Consider the following 23322-nt stretch of genomic DNA (forward strand, 5'->3'; position numbering starts at 1 on the left):
AAGTGTAATAAGCTAATCAATGGAGACAGGATACTTCACGTCATTAATCTGAATTAATGTACAGCATGTAGCCAGCCTCTGAAAACAGGACTATGCATTTTTGGTTGCCTTGACATTTAAAAAACGAATGCATAGGAAATAATAATAATAATAATTAGTAATTAGTTTGAATTATGAACAATTCAAACATCTTGAGATTTCACATCTGTACTAAATGTTCAATTAAAGAGCAATTTGTTGGACACTATGGATTTCCTTATAAAAATGTTTGTGTATCCCGATGTGCAGGTTGGTGCCTTGCATGGTTTTCTCCGCTATCAGTGTATGAAATGTTGTGTGAATGTACTGCACAATTTATGTAAAGCATTTTAGATAACAGCGTTATATAAATGCACCATTTACTTTTACATTTTTAAAAAGGGGCGCTCTTATCATACATCATCATCATCACATTCCGGCCAATCACATTGGCGTTCTCACTTTTCTGTCCTCACTTTTTTATCCTCACATTCCATGCTCAGCCAATCAAATCATCGCTATGGGATGCACACAAAGCTGGAACATAGGAGAGGCTAACGCCCCTCAAAAAGTAGGCCCCATAAACCCAAGTAATGGGTATCAAAGAGGGATATGGTATGTCAATTAAAGAAATCCCCTGTCGTTCATTCGGGTGGATTGCCTCTCTGAAAGGAGAACAATATGACATGTCACACACGGCACGTTCTGAACTTAATAAGCACATGCACAGATTGGAGAATATACTTTAATATATTTGCCGAGGTGGCTGGAAGATAATGAGTCGTGACTAATAGAGCCAAGCAAAGCTCGACAGGCAGGACAAGAAAAGACTGTATGGTATGCCGGCCATACTGTAAAGTCAGTAATATGAATGAAAAAAAAAAAAACGTTTTATATAAATTATGTATACTAGTCCATACCCAGGGATGTGTGCAGTCAAAAGTATTTGCAGACTTTGGGTTATACACGGTAGGCTATTAACACTTTGAGAGACCAAGTTTGTTGTGGTCTTGCATGTTAACCCATTTTAGGTGTATTAAACATGTTATAATTTAGCTATTGAAAAATAGCAGATCTACAAGCTCATAGCTACGAGCTTGTAGGTCTGCTATTTTCGTAAAAATGTGGCGCAAAACTTTGAATATATATTCTTTCAAAGTGAATGTTTTTAACTCCAGTCTAAATGAGTTAATAAATAATGGCATTAGGTACAGCTGATGAGACAGAGGCTGGGGGAGAGATACTGTAAGAGATCGGGTTAGGGCACATTCTAAAATGAAAGTTTTTTTTTTGTTAAGTTGGTCCACGGACCCCCAAGGGGTCGATCTGTCCTCTCTGCCTAGCACGCAAAGAAACACACAATCCTCCTTAGTCCGAGAGAGAAAACTCTAAAAAGGTTTTTGTTCCAGCCGGCTGGCCGCTCGCCTTGCCTCGAGAAAGTAGTTGAAATGATGTAGTTTCTGACCCGTGGCGAGATCGTACTACATGAGGCACGCACGTGATATTAATGTGTGTGCGAGTGCGAAGGAAAATGATATCCACAGTGGTCCTCCGCTCATAAAGGGCTGCGTTTTGGACACGGCTCCTAAATGAAAGTCCTCGACTCCTTTACGACTTTGTAGCAAAGCTACAGCCTCAGCCTGTGCTACTGTTGTCACACGCTGCCGAGGCAAATCCCATAGCCTGCGAGATCTCGGGCCCCAAACCCAATATGACCCCAACAAGATATACTCTATTAAAACAGAAAGATACATTTGCATTATTGCAGCTGTGGCTCAGGAGGTAGAGCAGGTCGTCCAATGATCCATTGGTCGGCGAATCCTGGCTCCTCCGCTCCACATGTCAAAGTGTCATTGGGCAAGATACTGAACCCCACACTGCCTCCAATGAGTCGGTTGGTGTGAGCTTGCCACCCTTGTTGTATGCATGTGGGAAGTGAGGACGCCGGCGTCGACTGTTCGCCGCTTCACGTCCCAATGTATGAATGAATGGAACATTGTGTAAAGCGGTCAATTTTTTGGACCGCTTAACATTGTAAAGCGCTATAAAATGCAATCCATTATTATTATTATTACCTATGTGATTTCTGGGCCTGCAGCATAATTTATAAAGTGTAGCACCTGGTTTCACAAGCACATCTACATGCTTAAATAACAAAAGTATGGTGACTGTCACAACAGTAAAATATTGTACATCTCCATACATTTCATTCGTAGTAATGTCCTCATGGACTTTTAGAACTGCACAGAAAAGGTTGCCACTGTTTACTGTCCAGGGCACAGGGAAACAGTCCCACCACAGCATAATTTCAGCAGCAATCTTCCTATCCTGGCAGCCAGAATAGTACTTGTACTCTTACTCTGTCTGGAAAGAAATTGTATCGGGACAACTGTACTTTACAGTGAAATCAAAAGTCTGTTCCTACAGTGCATTTGTCAATGTTTCAAACTGCCGTGTTTACCCTACATGTTTATGAGCCTCTCCCTCTCTCTCTCTCTCACTCTCTGGGGGTGAGAGAACATGAAACTTATCAGACATACCGTACGTGTGAGTCAATGAAATGGTGAAAATAGCCGATCTACAGTACAAGCTCAGCGACGATTTGTGAGCTTGTAGATCGGCTATTTTCAGCATGAAACTAATTGTAAAATGACATATACTGGATCTCTTGTCCACTAGTCCCTTCCTAACATTTTAGTCTAGTTTTTATTTGTTGTCGAAATTGTCGGTATATTTAGTCTTAGCCATCATAGCTTAGTTTATTTAGTTTCCATTTAGTTTTCGTCAGTGGAAAAGGGTAGTCGACGAACATTTTTCATATTACTTTTAGACGCCGACGAAATCGACACTGCATGCATACCTGCTTTGCAACAAGACATCAACACACTGTTGGCACAGGCAAATAGTAAGGCGTCATGTGGGCCAACACGTGTAGCTCCCTTTATAGGTCACACTGCAGGATGTCATAAATGTCTCTATGCTATATGCAAACAACCTTTTGCTGTGTAACCTCTGTCTGTGTGTGTCCCTCCCCGCTCCGCTCGACTGGAAGTCAAGTACCGAGTCAAAATGACATCTAATAGAGGGGCCACTCACAATGGAGAGGATCACATGTTAAAGCAAATTACATGGTGACAAAAGACCGGATCACTAGACTCCAGCTAATCACCGGGCCGAGCCTTTATATCTTCAACAATGTCAGCTTACGTGTTCCTTATACAATAACAAGCAATGCAAATAATCAAACGGGAACTAGTATATACTTTTAATTATTATTGTCTTCCAAAAACGTGCTCATTACAGATACAGACACTATGTATAGATCCACTTAATAAGCCTTCCCAGACCAGCATGGAAAAAAGATTAAGGCGAATACAGCGTCCGTCATATGCACTGTGACTGGTCTAATCCTAAAAGAATACGAGAAGGAATTTGAACCCCCGGTCCAATCCCTCCTGGCTCTGCCCAGAAGAGATGGGTAAAGCCAAGCGTGTTCTCATTGGCCCAAACTAAAATGCCCCCATGACGACGTGCCCACTCAGAATGGAGGCCTGTCCATTGCCATGGCAACCGAGACCAAAAGAGGATATGGACATATGCCGTGTGAGGCGCTTCTAAGAAAAAATAAATAAATACCAACTGCTTCATTTTAAAGGCACACTGGGGTTGCTCCGACAGTCTCCAGAGGCACCGACCACACAAAGTGGAATTTTGCTGAGGCAAAAATCACAAAGCAAATCTTGCGAGCAGCAGTATCTAGAGAAGAGGTTTAGGTCTTATTGACATGATTATCTTGACATCAGGCCAACAGGGCTCCTTGTAGCAGATGTATCCGTTTTTAATTGGGATATCAAAATCTTAGAGACATACTGTATGCCAAGTGGCCAACTGAAGAGTGGAAGATCATTGTAAACTGTACTTGAACTAAAAACTACCTAACCTACTAAAGTTTGTCCACTTTTCACATGTAGACTTGATTGTAGACTTGATTATGAAACACCACACATATCCTATCCAAAACAAACTGGCCGAGTCATGGGTGAAACAAGGATTTATGTAAGATTATAGAGATCCAAACATCTGACTAGTAGAAACAGCTTTTAACACCTAGGAAAATTAAGAGGATGTATGTCTACTATATCTATACACTCATTGTGGAATTATAGCAGTTAATAGTGTAACTAAGAAACAGGCAAATGGGGCAATCATTAGCTAGTATGCATACTCAAGAAGCCGCTACAAGGCAAGGCTAGAGAATTTAAAGGAATTTCTGGCTGCATTCTGCCTTTTTTTGCACTAGTTGTAGAGTGGAGCAGTAGAGTGGACCCGTCACTCAAAATGGTTATTGAAAAGATTGTTGTGGCACAACAATGATATCACAATTAACAATACAACAATGAATTATTCTACTGTGTGCTTCCTCTTTTGCAACTCAAGAAGCCGATATCTGGCCCTTCCCTGCAAACATCAAAAAACAGTCTTCCTCTACAGCAAAGGGTACGGGGGGGGGGGGGTCATTATCTGGTAGGGCATCGTGCAGAGAGCTCCAAGCTTAATTTAGCAGCACTCAACATCAAGGGGAGACACTTGAGGACCCCTCCCCGCCCTCACTTCCTCTGGTAGGGCCCTCAGTTGGCTGACTTACCAACACCCTGTTGGGAAGTCCTGCTCTGGGCTGCTTTGCTATTAACAGCTGAGAGAACCAGGGGAGCTGCTGAGCTGAGACAGCTAAGCCCACTATGGCTGCCACGTAACATTAACGAGCACATATCCATGGTCTAAAGACACCACAGGTGCCGACACCAATTAGGGCTGTCGCGGTTACATACTTCAGTTGACGGTCTCATTGTGTTTTTGGCATCGGAAATTGGAACAAATAATATGGAACAGAAATTGTATTTCCGTTTGCCTTTTAAGGCTTCGTAAATGAAGATGTGCACAGGGCAAATATGACAAATAAACTATAAATGCGGGACGCGTGCAGTACGTTGTTCAGACTAGTCATTTGTCAGACAAATGACGACCCACCTCATCTCCTAACCTAACCATAACCGCAAGCACGGGAGCAGACGCTAGTCCGACATGCGCATGTCGGACTAATGCCCTGTCTGAATTACATGCGGTCCCCTATGAATGCAACACGTCTGTGTGTGTGTGTGTGTGGTTGTAATGCACGTTAACTCGAGAACTGTTCTCCCCACAGACTTCAAATTCGACATACGTGTTCCACACCACAACAGGGAGTGCCGGTGGCCGGTATAGAGTCGGTCGGACCCATGGGCATGCCTGACAAAGAACCCCATATATGGGCATAACAGGTAAACAGAATAATATTTGGGTGAGGCATGCATTTCCAACTTGCATCATTCCAAGTAGGCCAGCGCCCAAGTGCTCCAACTGGCACCGCTCTAGTAACTCTTACTGAAATATACCACGATAATTATGTAATAATTGTATCAAATTGTATCAAACTTAACACCAATCAAATCATCATCTGGTGGTTGAGACAAAGCCACTCAGGTCAAAGGCTGCTGCCACAAGTGATACAGTATAAAGAGATGTTCTTTGTGCACACTGCTCTGCACTTCTTTGTGGCATCCATGCAAAGGAAAGAACAATTCCCTGTAAAGGATAAATGTGTAATTTGGACTACATAGACCCGAGATCAACTCTGGTAGATGTACAGAGCCCTGGTGGAGAGCTTCATAGGGTAGATGTACAGAGCCCTGGTGGAGAGCTTCATAGGGTAGTGTGACAACAATTACTCCAGCTCAACATCAGAAAGACCAAGGATGAGATGGTGGCGACTACCGGCGAAACAACTCCCGAAGTAATGTAGTGTCAATTATCTGGCCAGACTGTCCTGCAGAATGACACTACTACTACTACTACTACTACATGCTAAGTTTAATTGTCTCCTTTGTTTACATCTGCATGTGATCATGTGAGATGAGATCACGCGAGGTGCTGCATTGCACTGGGAGGCATGCTGCTAATCGTATTTAAATCCTCTAGTGTGCGATTCACCAGAAATGTCACCAAAGTGCTGTAGTGTAGGCACGTTTAAGATTACAGAGGGGGGAATAGGATAAGATTTCTAAATCGTTTAACCCATTAAGACCAGAGGACTTAGTCAGACCAGAAGTCTTCTATATCTTAACAGTTTTATCTATGTTGCTTCTGTGCTCAAACTTTTTCCAAGTATAGATAAAAATCTAAAGATTACACTTTCCCGGTTTTAATGGGTTAAGATAAAATAATCAATTAATATGCCCAACTAAACATATAGATGTGCTGCAGTGCTTATGGACAAACCCCATCCCCCAGCCAGGACCTTCAGTGCATGAAACGGGCTGCTGACTGTAATAATTATGTTTTACCCATGTGTAGCAGCCACGGGGCAAGTGTCCTGTTTTCTGTCATGACAGCATGTTTAGAGTGTAAAATGAACACAAGGTATGCCAACAAACGGAACAAGCTGGTGGGGATGAAGGCTATAGCTCCTCCGCAGCTGGATTTGAACTGGACTGAATATAGGAGGTGGTTGTGTGGAATGTGAGGACGAGGTGGAAGCCGGATGCTACCCTGGAGAGGTTAGAACCCAATCTCACTTATTATGAGCTGGCAAAGATGAGGTGCACATTCATAGGCCCGTCACAATTTATCACATCATCGCTCAATCGCAATTCTTTGAGATAATAGCCAATATTTTTTGCATGATAGTCAATCGTTTCCATTGTTGAAAATGGTCTATAGTGCAATTTCAAACATTGAAAGAAAAATAGCAGATCTACAAGCTTACAACACGTTTGTGACATGTCGTAAGATTGTAGATCAACTATTTATTTAATGGACTCCGCTGCTCCACTTGCATATGGGCTACTAGGATGTGCATTGCCGAATGTGCCTGTTAAGTATTGACAGACTGTACACACTGTATATTTGCTTAGAATGTTGATAGATTGTACATAATCATCAGGTTGCTCATCAGATTGTACATAATCATCAGGTTGCTCATCGTTGACAGACTGTAGTGTACATACTAGCGTATATTTATTCTCACATTCAAGCATATTGCACAGACGAATATATTCTTGTACCTCTTCGTGTTTCGTTCGCACAGCTGTTGCTACTCGACGCCACCTGAATGTCTCCATCTATAAAGGCTCATCTTATCGTATCCATCAACTGAATCCCCCCCAAAACGGGGAGCTGGCTTTATAATTAACTTTTAAACACTTCTGTTGCATTCTGCCATTTACACAACCCTACTTGTGTCATGAACGATATCTGCTCTTATGTTTTCAGCAGGCCTTACAGTTCCTTTGTTTCCGATTGAAAGTGAAAACTGGAAATCTAATTTCTGGACTGAGACAGATCCAAACCGAAACATTCAAACTGTAGCTGTCAGATGAACCAAAAACATCATCCATCAACTGATGGGGTAACGCTTTTAAAAATAGCACACACACATGGAGTCAGGACCAAAAACAAACACTGCAGTATTTCAGACCGAATGGCCCAACATAACGGGAGATAAGGCATCCTCAATAACAGCCATTGCTTTCTGACTGGGAGGGGGGCGGGGGCGGGGGGGGGGAGGGACCAATTCGCTCCCTTGTAAAGCCACAGTAACAGTATCTAGGACGAAAGCAGCTTCTTCTGAATCGCAGAGCTGGAGCTCTCTCTCCGTTCCTCTGCATCTCTCCCCCAGAGCCATAGAGTAAGACAAGAGTTACGTTCACTTCATGGGGCCAGGCTCTTCTACATAAGACTTCTAATTGAAAAAGGACAACCGGATGTTTACAGAATGCATTGGAAGTCTATGGGCTCGCACGAGTACATGAACCACGTGACCAAGCCGTTTTCTGCCCCCCTCAATGTCGTAACTCTGTCTTACTCTATGGCTCTGCTCTCCCGCTCCTCTCGTTAGCATAAATCCCACCTATAGTCAGCCCTCCCTGCACTAGCATACCAGTGGAGAAATTCCCAGATAAGTAATACTGTGAGCGGCTCCGGTGGAAGATGTGGCCACTCCTCACTGGGGCTACGTCACCGGCTCAGAGGCACGCAGTCACTTCCACAAAAGGAATTCCTTTTTACCGCCGTGTGTGTGTGTGTGTGTGAGTGTGTATGTGTAAAAATAAAAAACGTTCTGAAGCAAGGGGCAGAAAGACAGAATGCATTCAAAATGGACCCATTTTTAAATGTGAGAACAGTGATTACACCAAGTCTGAAGAATGGGGGGGGGGGGCATATTTGACAATAAGAATAATAGTGAAACCCATCTTCACTGCAGGACCAGAAAATAGCATTCGCTCTGTGTTGTGTGTGCACTCCCGCGCAAGAATAATAGTGAACCTTCTACACTGCAAGACCAGAAAATAGCATTCGCTCTGTGGTGTGTGTGTGCTCCTGTGCAATGGTCGGATGGGGGGGGTCTTGGGTTCGAGCGCTACAGGGCGGCCAGCTGGGTTCCTAGTCTAGATGAGCCCTGCTGGGGGCTGTAACCAGGCCGTGCACGCCACACACACACACACAGCTTTACAGCTCTAGCTGCTGCTACCGAGGACGACCATATATGGCCCTGGGATTCCCATGGAAAAAGAAGGCCAGGATTGAGGAAGAGAGGGGAGAGGGGGGGAAAAAAAGAAGAAAAAAAAAAAGAGAGAAAAGGGCCGGGGAGTTTGTAACTGTATGTTTCACTCTGGCATGCACACACACGGCAGCCAAAAAACAATAGTTCCACTTGAGAGCCAAGTTGGTTTCCATGTGAGAGAGGGGTCCAAAGAAGTGAGGCAGGGGTAGGGGTACGAGAGGGAAGGGGCAGAGAGGTGAGGCAGGGGTAGGCGTACCAGAGGGAAGGGGCAGAGAGGTCAGATAGCCGCAGAGTGTTCAGATAGCCAGAGTCAGACAGCAGCAGAATGCAACCTCTTGTCTGTTGGTGCCCAAACTTTTCAGGTCGAGACCCAAAAGAGCGTTTTAGACGTTTGCCCGGGACCCAAACTAGTGAAAATAGGAGATATACAATTTGTGTCCTCACTTTTGTCTTTAATGTTTGCCCTCAAAGCTGGACATAGGAGGGGCTAGCACCCCTCAAAAATATTGTATTTAATGTATACATACATTTATTGTATACATACATTGTACTCATAGCGCCGAGTGCCGCGCTACGAGCTTGTAGATCTGGTATTTTTGAAAAATCGTGAAAATGTGGTGCAAATCTTTATATATTCTAAATCTTTGCTTCTGGGAGGGTCAGGCGGCCAATTACATATATTTCTGGGGGTCCTTGACATGAAAATGTTCTAGAACGACTGACATAGAAACGTGGGTTTTTCAGAAAACTGTCAGGATTTAGAAGACATTTTTAGAATCTGATCTCAGGTCAAAATGGGTTAAGAGGCATGTTCCCTACAACCCTCTCTGACATACTGGCCATGTGTCTTTGTTCATATAAACAAAAGCACGCAGGAGGTTAAAACTGACAGCACAGATAGGGCTGCCACGATTACACATTAAAGTTGACGATTAATTGTCACAAATAATTGAAATTAATGATGTAATTGTGTTTTTGGCATTGGACATTGGAACATTAAATATGAATGGAAATTACATTTCCGTTTGTGCTTTTAGGCTTTGTAATAGAAATTAGTGCACAGGGCACATTATGACAAATAACTGAAATATACTAAGAGATTACTAGCATTTATCAATTTTATACTTTTTATACTACATATAAATAACGGAAGTAGCTGATCTGCTAATTCTGCTTTTTTGTGTATGAACATCTTTCAACATGGAAACGATTATGACTATTATATAATAATTTGTGACAACCCTAGGGTCTGCCCTCCAAATGTTCTACCAATCCATACTAGGCCATTACATGTGCAAATATGGATCGGCAGTTTCGCTATAAAAGCATAGGTAGAAATAGTCAAAGCTAGCCTCCCTTAATAATCACATTGTCTGTGGTGCATTGCTCTCTCAGTGTTATCCAAAGGGCATGGCTAAAGCTGTGAGGACCACAGCTTTAGCATGGTAAAACTAACGCCCTCTGAAGGAAATTAATGACAGGCAGGTTAATATCTCAATATATCGATCAAAAGTTAGTTGCAGACTAGCCTCGGTACCCAGGCTATTATTTTCGTCCGCATTCGGCTCAAAAAGACAGGCCCGGGAAAGCAATTGGAAAATGTGGCATAGGAAGCCGACTTCCTTTTATGACACTAACCAATAACAGTGCAGAGGCACGTCACTCCAAATTTGGTGACCAGAGATTAAAATAGGGTGCATTTTCCAAAACGCAATATACTAATACTATACTAAAAAAATTAAATCGCGATATTTTGCTAGCTTTAGTTATAATGATAATTTCTTCTCCTGTTTTCTTTTTTTTAACTAAATTTTTATCCCACGATTTTGTAACCCAGTTTTCTTTTCACCCAGTGCCAATTATCTAATGTAATCCTGGGCGCTACACTTCCTCTGCCAACCTGGGGGGGGGGGGAGCGGACTGACCTCATGCCTCCTTCTATGCATGAGGAGTCCATGCTGCTTCTTTTCACCTGACACCTTCTCCTGTTTTCTATGAATATAACCACATTATAATAACCATATAAAATGGGAGTTAAATGCTGGAATTTGTAAGAAATGGCAAAATATGACTCCTAACGTCATTGAAGTGGGACTCATAAAATGTCCCTGCATCGGACTCATCTAAAAGACCATCACTGCATCCTGGGACTCATAACCGGTACATTGAAAACCTATTTACATCACTGGGTGACGCCAATCTTCTCCACTGTTTTCTACCGGGGATGGGAGGAGGGGGGGGGGGGGGCGGAAAATATGGGACGACCCAATGTTATTCTCCATTAGAAAACGTATTCCCAGTCCCACAAACCAGGGGATGAGCGAGTGACGTCAGGACTTCGGTAGTCTATACAAGAAGGGAAGAGAGCTCGGTTTAATTTGAAACAACCAACTTTTCAAGTGGAAGGCTGCAGCCAGTCTGCCATGGATGTATTTAGTAAATGGGTGTCGAAAGCCCCGTGTACGTGTGTGTGTGCGCGCTAAGACGGGATAGATGAAGCAGGGCTCAATACTGGAGCCTCAAAGAGGAAATGAGAAAAATAAACAGCCACTTCCTATTCTTCTCAGGGCAACATCTCCCCAACACCAGGATCCCTCTCGCATCACAACAGTGAACCGCCACTTCTGTTTTTTAAGATGGAGTTTTATATATATGTCTATATGGAGTTAACATTACTAGTCTAAAAGACCCACCGGTGTGGTTAAAATATTGAAATATGTCTTCCCTGTATATTTGGTTTCTTCCCGAAAGCTGAAAGCCTTTGAGTCAAAAGGCCCAATCGAAATACGTCTGATATAGTGACATCACAATATCATCCCCTCCCCTAACACCTCCCCCTTTATCATACAACAACAGCTGTGGGTGCAGCTTCAGTTCAGGGGGATCACCACCCATCAGGCAAACTTAATGAACTGGTGGGTGTGGCCACATAAAAACATAATTTTAACACTTTCTGTACACTTTTTAGAAAACAATCACAGCATTCCACCTTAGAATTAGAGCAGTTGTCCTGGAGTCTTCTTACTTATAGTAGAGGGCATGCATCCGATTATTCAGACAAAAAACAACTATAATTAGGACCTATATGGAAGGGGGTTTCTTCATACCAGACTACAAAAGTATTTTCCTTTCTGCGGTCTAGTATTTTACGGATTTCAATTACGTTTACGACCATTGTCTGGAAGCACTTGGTGTGGCCCTATGCCTTAAGGCAGGGGTCTTCAACGTTTTCCAGGCCAAGGACCCCTTAGCTGAGATAGACGCAGCTGGGACCCCCTAGTCCCTACTACATGCCGTCTAAAATTGTGTTGCAGATTACATTTACTGTCATAGATTTCACAGATGGCTTCATAGAATTGTTTGACAGCGCCGTCATAAGTGTTGTATAAATGAAATGTTTCTTTGCACATTATCTTTTCCATTTATGTTGGATTCCTGTTAGTAACATTAATCCATTAATGAATTGTCAGACATTTAAGCACTTAAACTCTCAAATACAAAACTTGACCTTTGACACAGTACTTTTTTCCATTTACACGATTACGCCAAAAATAACTACAGGCTCACGATACCTCAGTGGGAGGCGTTGCGAGCTTGTAGAGCTGCTATTTTCTGCGAATAGGGATGCTAGGGTTCAAGTGGTTAATGTAAAAAAAAAAGTATGGGCACCTGGTAATGTAATGTTTGTTGAAAGTGCTCTAAACAAACCTTAAAAGTCCATAGACTTGGCTGCCATATGATGTAATTTCAAAAGCCAGTGCTAGCTAGCACCTAGCACCCCTCAAACTGCCTATCACACACAGATTTGCCCCCCCTTCAAATCATTGTTAAACATCTGCATTTAATGCATTACTTAATTTACAAGACTTATACACAATTAGAGAATGTAGAAGAATACAGCATGGAATTGTGGACAAAATCTTATCCAATATTCTACATTTTGGGTTTGAGAGAATACATCTCGTCAAATGGTGGTCTGTGGCTCAAATGCAGAATAAATAATGAGCCTTGTATCGACATGAAAATGGTTGAAAACCACTGTGCTAAAAGATGAGCATATTTGTTTAACTAAAGATAAGGAAAATCTTTATCAAAGGCGGTTTTTCTCAAAAAGCCACTACGTAATGTACGTATGGTTTGAATCACAAGCTGTAACAATTCTATCTCTTGAGGGCTGAACTCCATCTACTGACACCGCTATTCCTCCGTGGACAGAATATCGCTCATGTGCGCCAACACACACTAATGGGGCTGCACCACAGCAAACTCAGCGTAAACCAAGATCAATATCAAACAAAAGAAATGTAATACGCGGACAGCTTCAAAATGCTGGACAAATAGTTCAGTTTTCTTGTACTGTATAACAAGTAGAATAAAGTACTAGTATAGGCAGCAGGAGACATGCCAGGAGATAGTGTCAACTTCACTATAATGTTCGGAGCTCAAGTTGTCTGCAACTAATTTCGACAGCTGAATGCATATTTGATTCACTGTAAATAATGTAAACGCTCTCTCCCGCAGACAAGAAATGGACACAGACACACTCCTGCCTTAATTGCACTCCCCTCTCTAAGACAATGAGGAATTCACCGTCACAGGTCCAGGTGTTTTGAGTTCAAAAACAGCTCATAAAAACCACTCCGCGTAAGGCATGCGACCGCAGCCGAGACAAACAGCGGGATGGCTTCAAGTATAGACCAACCTAAAGTCGAGGACAGAGACCGTGTGCCACGAATTTAAAGAAAGAAAAAATAACTGAAGTCATCCCACAAACATTTCACAGCAGCTCAATACTATGCATAGCCGTGGTCCGTTTAGGCACATGGGGGGGTAGAGAGTAAAGCAGTGGGCGCTCGTCTGTCAAAGCCGTTGGCAGGTTCCCAGTCCTATTCATTCTACACATGATGCGTCAACAGGTAGGTGTTCACCCGGGGGGCATTGCTCATCAACCTCTTCAGGCCCTCCAGGATGCAGTGAGAGCCTAACATATGGATGAGAAATAACCTGGTCTCGGTGATTACACAGGAATACACGCTGACATCATCAGATGGAATCCAGGATAGGGAGGGAGGGAGGGAGGCAGATACGGGATGGCAGCATCTGCTTTCAAATTAACTACTTGCGTTCCTTAAAATCAATAAGAGCACACAGCAGGAAATCAGGTCATTTTGAATGGACGACGTAAGAAATGTTTGACTACATGACGTGGTGAGGCCTTGTGTGCCCCGGGTGATGGACAAGGTCAAGTCCATCTCTCGAACCCAGCCGTTATGTCAGCACGGCACATATACGTGGCAATTGGTCCGACTCTGCTGAGGAATTCTCCTTACGACCCCAGGTGAACCAGTTTCAACCTGTAGCGACGCTCATACTTCCAAAGAGCTTCATCGTTCCAAAAACTAACTGGGAAAAGCAATAGCATTCAAACCCCCCCTGGCCAATACGAAAGCCACCGGTATGGTGGAGAAGAGATCGAGAACAACTAAATGACAAGTCGTTTTATGTGTGGTTGCGCTCTGAAAATAGCAGACCTACAAGCTCACAACGTGTCGCACTGTGACGCGTTGCGAGCTTGTAGATTGGTTCTTTTCAGCATGCAACTAAGGCCCACCACAATGGATTTTACAGCTAGCAACTGTAGATTTACTAAACTAAACTAACAGATGACTAAAATATGACTAAAATGTAATGGATTCTTATTCAAAGGACTGTCCGTTCTGTGTGTGCAAGGAAACGCTGTCGACGTGTCCTAATCAGCAGATGACCCGACATGTTGGCGTGCAAAATGAGGACTTCCTGTTGTTGATTATGGGGTTGGTAGACAGTACTGTAGGTCGGGACGCTGTATGAAAACATCAGGCAGCGTGGCCTGCTCCACACAGTGGCACCTGACAATTATACGCAGGTAGAATGTCAACGTTCTTCTGGGACCCAAATTAAAGTAGTGGATCAGCAGTGGATATAACCGACAGCTCTCAATGAGATCCAGAAAGTATTGGTGTGGTAAGTGTAGATCACCGTATACCCAAACAGTGTGTCATGTGTGTGTCACAATTTTTTATGGGTCACAACAAGATTTAGAAAAAAAACAAAACAAAAAAGAAACGTGTGCTTTGTAGATCTGCTATTTTCACTTGTTTGGGTCCCGGGCAAATGGGTATGTTTGTTTGGGTCCCGGGCAAATGGGTATGCCTAAATCTCTCTGTTGGGTCCTGACCTGAAACATTTGTGAACCGCTGCTGTAGAGATATACATACATAAACTTTAGTGTGGCTGCACCGACACACATGGTGGGACCAGTGCCTGTGCTGTGTGGGGGGGCCAAGGAATGTCCTTTCACCACTGGTACCACTGGACATTACCAGCTCAATAGGGTTACATGTAGATTGATCGTATGTGATGAGAGCTAGATGTAGGACAGCTAGATCAGTCATGGGTAGCAAATTCATGCATGTCCATTGACATAAAAAGTAAACTTTTATTTGTCAAAGGAAATACACACCAACTCACAGGGCAAGTAGTAATTATATGTAGCCACAATAAAATATGAAGTATAGCTAAAACAGTGCTTCCATCCCAACCTGCCATCCCAAAAGACCTTAAGACAAAATTGGGATTTTGTGCTATAATTTTGCAGTTTGTCACACAAGTATTGGGGCTTAACTGGTTAGAATATCTGTAAAACACAAGTGTGCGTGCGTAAGGAATGCGAGGGTCTCCCAGCTTTGTTAGATGTAAGAAAGGGGGGCTCAGAGGAAAATAAAGCTGGGAGGATTGGGTTGACAATTGAATGTTTGGGCCAGACAAAGAACAAAATCTAGGCTGTCTTGTAGATTCCTCTATGAATTATTGAATGACACCATAATGTATTCTGTATTATGTTTTGTTACAAATGCATGAGTGACTGGGAGCTATAATCACTTAGAGCGTTGTGAGATCATAACAAAGAAAATAGAAATTGGAACAAAGAAAGCTATGTGCAGTTGTGCACCTTGCATACCACACAAAAAAGGTGCACTAAATGCATTATGTTTTCCCCGAGATGGATAGATATCAGATGCCTCGAGCAATAATAGCTGGCTTTTGAGATCCTGTTACAGCAGAAGGCCACGGCCTAAATGCTGTAGCACTTTACCATAAAAAGTCAGTGATACAATTACATTTCATTCAGACACTATTCCTAATGATGTTGACCTTAACTGGGTCCGTTTCACAGCCTCCTTTAGTGGCTCTGCTCCGCTGGAAATGTTATGTTGAGTTGTGTGGGTCCACAGCTTCCGGAGCCGCACAGCATGGGGAGTGAAGGCAGATAAGAAGTGATAGTCTGTATACTATTCTCCATTAAGGATGAAATCCCTGAGATAATATATTACAGGGATTCACACCAGACGAGTTGTGTCTGCCTTGGTCTTAACCTCAGGGACAGTAGGTTTGTTTTCAAAAGAAAAACAAGCCTGGGCAAACGAGCCAGGAACTCTGGCATAGGAGAGGGGAGTGAACCTAGTGTTTCGCTAACCAATAACAGTAGCAGAGGGTCTGCTTGACATTTCGTCCTAAGGGGGAAGTTTTTCCATTACCAAAATGTACCACTGTTGCAAAAGTTGCTGGCTCTGGGTGGGATCTCTGTCGGAGACAACGTGTTGTGATTTGACACTTTAAATACTAACTGGACGCCATGATGCTTTCATCAGGAGAGGAGAGACACTCAATGGGCAGCATCCCTCCCTGCTCCTCTCATTGGGCCAGCTGGGGGAGCCGGCCTGTAAGCACAGCCGAGTATCTCCGGCAGCGCTGGGTTTGAACTGCAGTATAATTATGTAATAGGTTAATATTACTGGTACTGGTCTGGATGACAGGATCCACCACGCTGCAGCTCTGTCTCACTCTAAACTGCCAAGCACTGCCTAAGGCCCTCTCTCTCTGTGTGTTCACTAGTGTTATGCAACTCCCACTGTACATGCAAATCCACAAACACAAGTGACTAGCAAACCTGCAGTAAGTCAAGTGGGTTGCCATGGAGACTGAAAGATAATGGTCATAATTTCAGAGCCTCAACAAGGTTGTGTAATGTAGGAATGGACACATGGGAATGTTGTCGTTGTTTATCCATTGGTTAGCTGTAGCATAATGCCATATTTATAAAGATATAACACTATACCGCACATCACCAGCCTTGGACACATCAACTGCATCTTTGAATTGTACGTTGCACAACTGACATACTTGAATATAGTGTGTGTGCAGCTGGTAGTGGTTGAAAAGTGCTCTAAACATGGTAGTGGGTGAGTACCGCACTGGGGACTCTGGCAATGGGTACGAACGAGTACTCTGACAACAAGTCAGAGGTTAACACTTACATTTTCCTGACTGCACATGGCAAGTACATAAAACGTTCGGGAGGTGGAGTTTGCTTTCAGGTTGCCCGACGAGTGCGTTTGAGTGGGGAAGCAATTGTCTTCAGTTCAACACAACACAAGATGTCATGGAATTTAAGTCATATTGTATAGCCATTGAGATATTTGGCATAAATATTAAGATAGGTAATCGTTTAATTATAGTTCATTTTAACATATCGGTATCACGATTCACAATTTACTTTTCAGGCAAGTGAACATGACCTTTGGGCAAGTAGACCATGACCTGCACTTGCCCGAGACCTTAGTATCAACCCCTGAACGGCTATTGCTTAAACGAGTGTGGCATGCATTCCCATCTTGCATTGTTCTCCGCTTACATTGTTCCCAAGTAGGCTGGTGTCTACTCTATTGCATGCAGTTTTTGTACTAATTTTCTGCAGAATTTAAAGATTGAAATGTCCTCAATGTGGACAGTTTTCTGAAGCGTTCCCTAACTTCCCTTAAAGCTGCTATAAGCAATAATATGTCCATTTTAATTACTTTTTTTTTGTCAGACAGCCAGCAATGGGTAGAACGCTCCCAAAAAATGTAGTCTCTGTGACACATCTAGGGGCCGCAATCTGCATTCAAAGATGTTCCTAGAACATCTAGGAAAATGTTTGAATGCAGATTGCGGCCCCTAGATGTGTCACAGAGACTACATTTGTACAAATATTGCTTATAGCAGCTTCATTTGCTGATTGCTCCCACCCCATAATCCACATACAGCACAGGCAACCACCCCCCACACACGCAGTAAACCTAGGGGAAACACTGATTTAGAATGCTTTCATTATTTGTTTTACATTTCCTGTTAATCAGTCCTAAAAACAGACAGTGAATTGTTTTTGCGTTGCCTAAATGCGTAAACAAGTACCCCGTCCCCGGCTTAGTGTAAAGTCAACAGAGCACATGGGATGTAATAACTCCACCGAGCTGACACACATGTCCTTGAAAATTCCTAGGATCAGACGATCGGCAGTTAAGAAAGGGGCCAGGTGTGTGGGTCAGTGATGATATTTGCATGCGCAAAGCAGCAGCGTGCCCTGCCTCTGTCACCCCCCCACTAATGGCCTTGATAGAGCTCAGCGGGCAGCAGTCAGCTGGGCCATGGCATCACATGGGGAGAGGCAGGCAGGCCAGCCAGAGAGAGAATGACTAGAGGGGAGGGGGTTAGGTGACAGCTGAGGAATGCTTGCTCTGCTCTCCCTTTGCCATGGTTTCCACAGACTGTCATGTGAGGAATGCACAACAGGACTCGGAATACTACCCTCTCAGACTATCAGAGACACAAGCCGTCTCTGGTCTGCTGCTAGGACGACAGGATTCAAAATACTACCTTCTCAGACTACCGTAGACTTTGAGTCTGGTCTGCTACTCCCCTTACTCACCTAATGTCTGTCCTCCAAGTCCTCTTTGACACCTGAATCACGATACAACTTGAATGCTGCATTGTGTTGGTCAAGGAGGTTGAGGACAGCAATATCACCTACATGACGACAAGGCAGCAATAGGTTCGCTCTCTTTGGGTCAAATAATGAATTAGAATAACATCCCAAACCACCAATGCTCCTTTCCCAACCACAAAATGCCCCAAGAAAGCTAGAAGCAGCCTTCTGTGTCAGTGGACTCATAGTGAGTGAAGATGTTCATGAGTCGCACAGAGACCAATCATCTTAAGTCCACAGTATGACTCGCAGAAAGACTCAAACCACTAGCCTCAATGCAAGCTTATGCCAGGCCAGCACTTACAAAAGCACAGCCACATACTGCGACTCATAACCAAACTTAGTATCATCTCCTGAAAATCAGTGAGGGGAACTTGTGGTAGTGATATTTATATCGCCCTCCATTAGCTAGTGTCGGGAGCAATCACTGTACCCACGGAGGAGTGACCCCTCCTATGCAAACAGTACACACTTGGCAATAAATCAAGAGGTCACTGGTCTATCACAGAGGAGGAAACGTGAGATGAGATTACAGCACCAATGAATGTTGAACAGCTTGTGGTGTTATATGTAATCGGCAAGCCAAAGTATCATGGTTTCATGATACTAAAAGCGTGTTTGTCAATGATAATTGGCTTCGCCACTTTTACTTTCCCAAAATGCAGTGATCCTGAATTAGCTCAAACATTTTAATAAACGCAATGCAGCCGTGCATTGTAGTATTCCTGAATATATCAATTAATATTGCAGAATATTTATAGCCATTCCAGTCCCTAGTTGATGGGTGTGGTGGACAGAGTAGACTATTAATATCCTGTACAAACACAACAAAGAAGACAGCGATGAAGACATAACTTGATGCAAGCATCAAACGACTCTCGCTGTCCATCTTATCTTCCCTTCAGACACTCGTCTGAGCAAATCAACATCAGCTTGACCTGCCTGCGGTCCTGAGTCCTAGGATTAGAATGTTGAACACAAATCCTTATATTGCTTCAACTCCTTTCTAAGACCCCCAAAAGCCATGGATGATCACATGCTGGCCTAGAACACACAGCGGCTTCCCATCTCTCCAGAGATGGTTAGGTTTGAAGAGCGGCACTGCAAATTCCTTCCTTCCTCTAGCTAGCTCATCCCCTCCTGGACATCGGTCCAAAAAAAGGCAATGTTTCCACTGTGTGAGTCTGCACACGTGGGGCTTGCTAATTCCATACATGCTGATTAGTGCTGTGCAATTAATTTGTAATAAAAGATTCAGACACCTATGCAATCTCATTTTGTGAAGGATCGTGCAGCACTACTTGTCTGTCCCAAGTCATTTTAGTTACGGTTTATGGCAAAATGAGAATCGTGTGAGAATCGTGTTCTCAATTTTTATGGAGGAAACACAAGATTCACATTTGAAGAATCGTGCAACCCCAATAGTGGTGGAGGACAGTGGACACTGGATACAATAAATGTGTGAATTGGTACACTGTCAATTAGGGCAGCAGCTCTAATCAAGAAACACATGAGCTTGTAAATCGGCTATCTTTCACTATGTTTGTATTGTTTTAAATAAATAAAAACACGGTTAGTTCGACTAACTAATTAGCTGCCATATCAATCTAAAAACACAGAGGCAAACTAAACCTGTCCAACATTGTAAGATAATATTAAATCACTTGTCTTTGAAACTTCAAAAAAGCTTTGAAACTGGTGATGTAATGTGTTGACTATGTATACGACTATAAGTGCAGGGAAACAGATATGCAAAAAATACTAGGGTATCTCAAGATACACAGAACAGTACTCAGACAAGACATCTGGTCACTGAGTAATGATATGACATCACCAGGGATCTATGCAAGTTTCAAACACTTTCATGCAAGCATTATTCGTTTAATCCTTTGGTAATTTCCGGCTTGTTTTTTTTTTTAAACATACTGAGGCTTAGGCTTCATCTTTGTAGAAGGTTAACAGCATACAGACATGGTCAAATTGCATCCAGTAAAATAGTTTTGTCCCACACATTTCTCAAAAGCCAGGAATGTCATTACTGTGATCATTCCTAAACCTTACTGCTACAGTTATTGACATGTGAGCATTACTATTATCTCCCTCAAACAAGTCAATGGTATAGGTGCAGCCATATCATCTTGGTCTGATATAGTCTGAATGCCCAGATAGATTCATCTCTCAGACATCTAGCAATGTTATGTAATCGTTCAGACATTTAGCAGTGTTATGTAAACATGACTGGATTTGACAGGAAACCTATACAAGAAGTACAAAAAATCTATGTGATAGAAAATAGATGGGGCAGGTAATGTTAGCTAATGCACTTAGGTGTTAAACTATGTAACTGTATATTAAAGCACACTTGAAGCAATACAAGTTAAACAACTTTCAGTGGAAGTCTAGTGTAAGAAACCCTGAACACTGCCAAGTCACTGTCAAATTAGACAGGTCTAATTTCTGCTGGTCAAGACAATTAGCTGCATCTACAAATACTGTCAGCGAGGAAACCACCTTCAAACGCTTATTTGTAACACCTATGTTATTGTTTGTTCGGTTGTGTTGTCATGTTGGGGGAAAAACGACACACTTTGGCTACAATTTGGCGTTAACAAACGTTAACCAACGTCAGCTGCCATTTTCATAATTTGGCTGTGCATAACGGCTAGCTAAGACAGCCATGGGCGTAATCATCAAGCTGTTAGCTAGCTTGCTGTAACCTTTGACATTAAAACCAAAGGGTAGCTTAGCTTGCCAAATACAGCTTTATTTTTAAATCTCAAACCAAATTACGAAATCGAAGTGATTTCTATGTCAGGGGAACACAAACGAGCCTGCGAATGAATTGACCGTTACTTTAGACTTTGCGACAGCTACCGATAGCCAAATGAGCTAAATTAGCTGCTAGGTTGCTAATCCAACTTTAGCCTAGTAAAACTATCTTGGTTAACGGCTGGTCGCAACAAGCGTGCGGAAGAAAAGCATACTATCGCATTAACGCACATTGTTTATGTCAACCACTACCTTTCGTTTTTAAACAAAAACAAACTAACGAAACAAGTAGTCAACACGACCAGAGAATAGCCTCAACCATGGCTGAAATCAAATGGTTCATGAACAGCAGAACTAATGTGACATTATGTGAGCGACCTCTGACTATTGACACAATCTTGTTGTTTATAAACCGACATGGACCTTAAAAAAATACCCGTTGTCCCACAACAACATGGTTTAGGCTGATGCATGCTGATGTTTTTGCGATATAAACAACAGTAGGCTGCGGTGATATTGCAGCATTTACACTGAACCCACCACACACAGACTGTCTGAGTTAACGTTATAGTTAGTCCACACCGAACTGGATCAATGAAGCTAAAGACCCCCCAAAAAACATCACAGAATGATCATCACCACACTGATCCATGGCACTGTGATTGAACATGCACGCATAGTTGGCAGTTTAATAAAATGTTAATATCAGAGTTGTTACATATCAAGCAGAAAGAATAATACAGCTAGAATGGCAACTATCTGATGGCTTCGTTTATAATACTCTGGCCTTTCCATTTAAAGCTCGACCAAAATGACGTATTTCTTTGAAGTAATAAAAAGTGCAAAAGCACGCCATGTATATGTGTTGTCTCGCTTGCTTACATACAACATTAAAAGCCACTCTCTGTGTGTGTGTGTGTGTGTGTGTGTGTGTGTGTGTGTGTAAAAGAAAGGCAGAAGAAGAGGACTGGAGGTGGTATAGATAGGTAAACAACACAATGAGAGAGAGAGCGAGAGAGAGAATGGCTCCAACGGCTCCATTTGACAGGTGCAATTTCTTTCCACACAGGCATAAAGAAAGAACATAACATACACGCTGACTGCCGGTCCGTGTGTGTATGTATGTTTGTTCTTTATGTCTGGGGAAAAGAAACGGATAAACAAACAAAACGTCCCATGATGTCAAAAAGAAAAGAAAAGGGGAAAAAAGAGGCCGTTAACTGAAAAAACAACGACCGAACCAACCAACGGACCTGGTGGAGGGCGGTGAGCCCGTCGACATTGGCGTAGTTGATGTCGGCGCCGCGGTCCAGCATCCGGAGCACCTCCTCGGTGTCGCCGCTGGAGCAGGCGGCCAGGAACACGGCGCCGTCGTCGAACTTCACCTTCGTCTTCTTCTTCTTCAGCACCGGCGGCTCCAGGTCCGTCTCGGAGCCCAGCCATCGCTTCAGCTGCTCGTTCCTCTTCTGCTTGGCGTCCGCCATCTTCATCCCCCAGCTCTCCTTCCTTCTCGACTCTCTCTCTCTCTGCCTGGCTTCTGCTGCCTGGCTGCTACTAAACTAACTGCCGCCTCTGTCTGTCTGTCTGTCTGTCTGACTGACTGACTGTCTGTCTGTCTCTCCCTCCTCCTCGTCTCTCTTTGGCCTGTTGGTGGGGCGTCTGTCTTATCTTCGGTCTTCTTTTTCACGCACACACACACACACACACCGAGAGAGAGTGGTATACTTCAGTGCCACTATCCCACAGCGAGGCGCTGCACTGGGGCGTGGGAAGGGAAGGGGGGGTGCTGTGCTTGCTTCGGTCGTGGTGGTGGTAATGGTATTGAGTTGAGTGGTGCTGGGGAGGAAGTGTTGCCAGATTGTGTGGTGAGAAATAAGCGACCAGGTCTGTGAAAATCAAGCTCCAAATAAGACCCTATTAATTTAAACCAGTGGGTTTCAACTATAGGGGAACCCTTTTCATTATGTATTCAGCATTTGAGCCACATAGACCACCATTTGATGAGGTTTAGTCTCTTAAGATCCAAAATGTAAATAAATGTAGAATATTTTGTTATCGTTAGATAAGATTGTGTCCACAATTCCATGCTGTA

General features: G+C 43.1%; 1 protein-coding gene across 5 annotated transcripts in view; it reads right to left on the reverse strand.

Annotated features, from left to right (window-relative positions):
• The window catches only part of ppp1r12a (protein phosphatase 1, regulatory subunit 12A), an 84119-nt gene extending 61093 nt beyond the window's left edge, over positions 1–23026 (reverse strand). For all 5 annotated transcript variants that reach the window (XM_080757696.1, XM_080757698.1, XM_080757697.1 and 2 more), the window contains exon 1: positions 22484–23026. In XM_080757696.1, the coding sequence (XP_080613822.1) occupies positions 22484–22720 (237 nt within the window). In that variant the 5' untranslated portion in view covers positions 22721–23026. The remainder of the gene's footprint in view (positions 1–22483) is intronic.
• Between the last annotated feature and the right edge of the window lie 296 nt (positions 23027–23322).

This window comes from Protomyctophum bolini (genome assembly GCF_963924005.1).
Source record: "Protomyctophum bolini genome assembly, chromosome: 23".
Lineage (NCBI taxonomy): Eukaryota > Metazoa > Chordata > Actinopteri > Myctophiformes > Myctophidae > Protomyctophum > Protomyctophum bolini.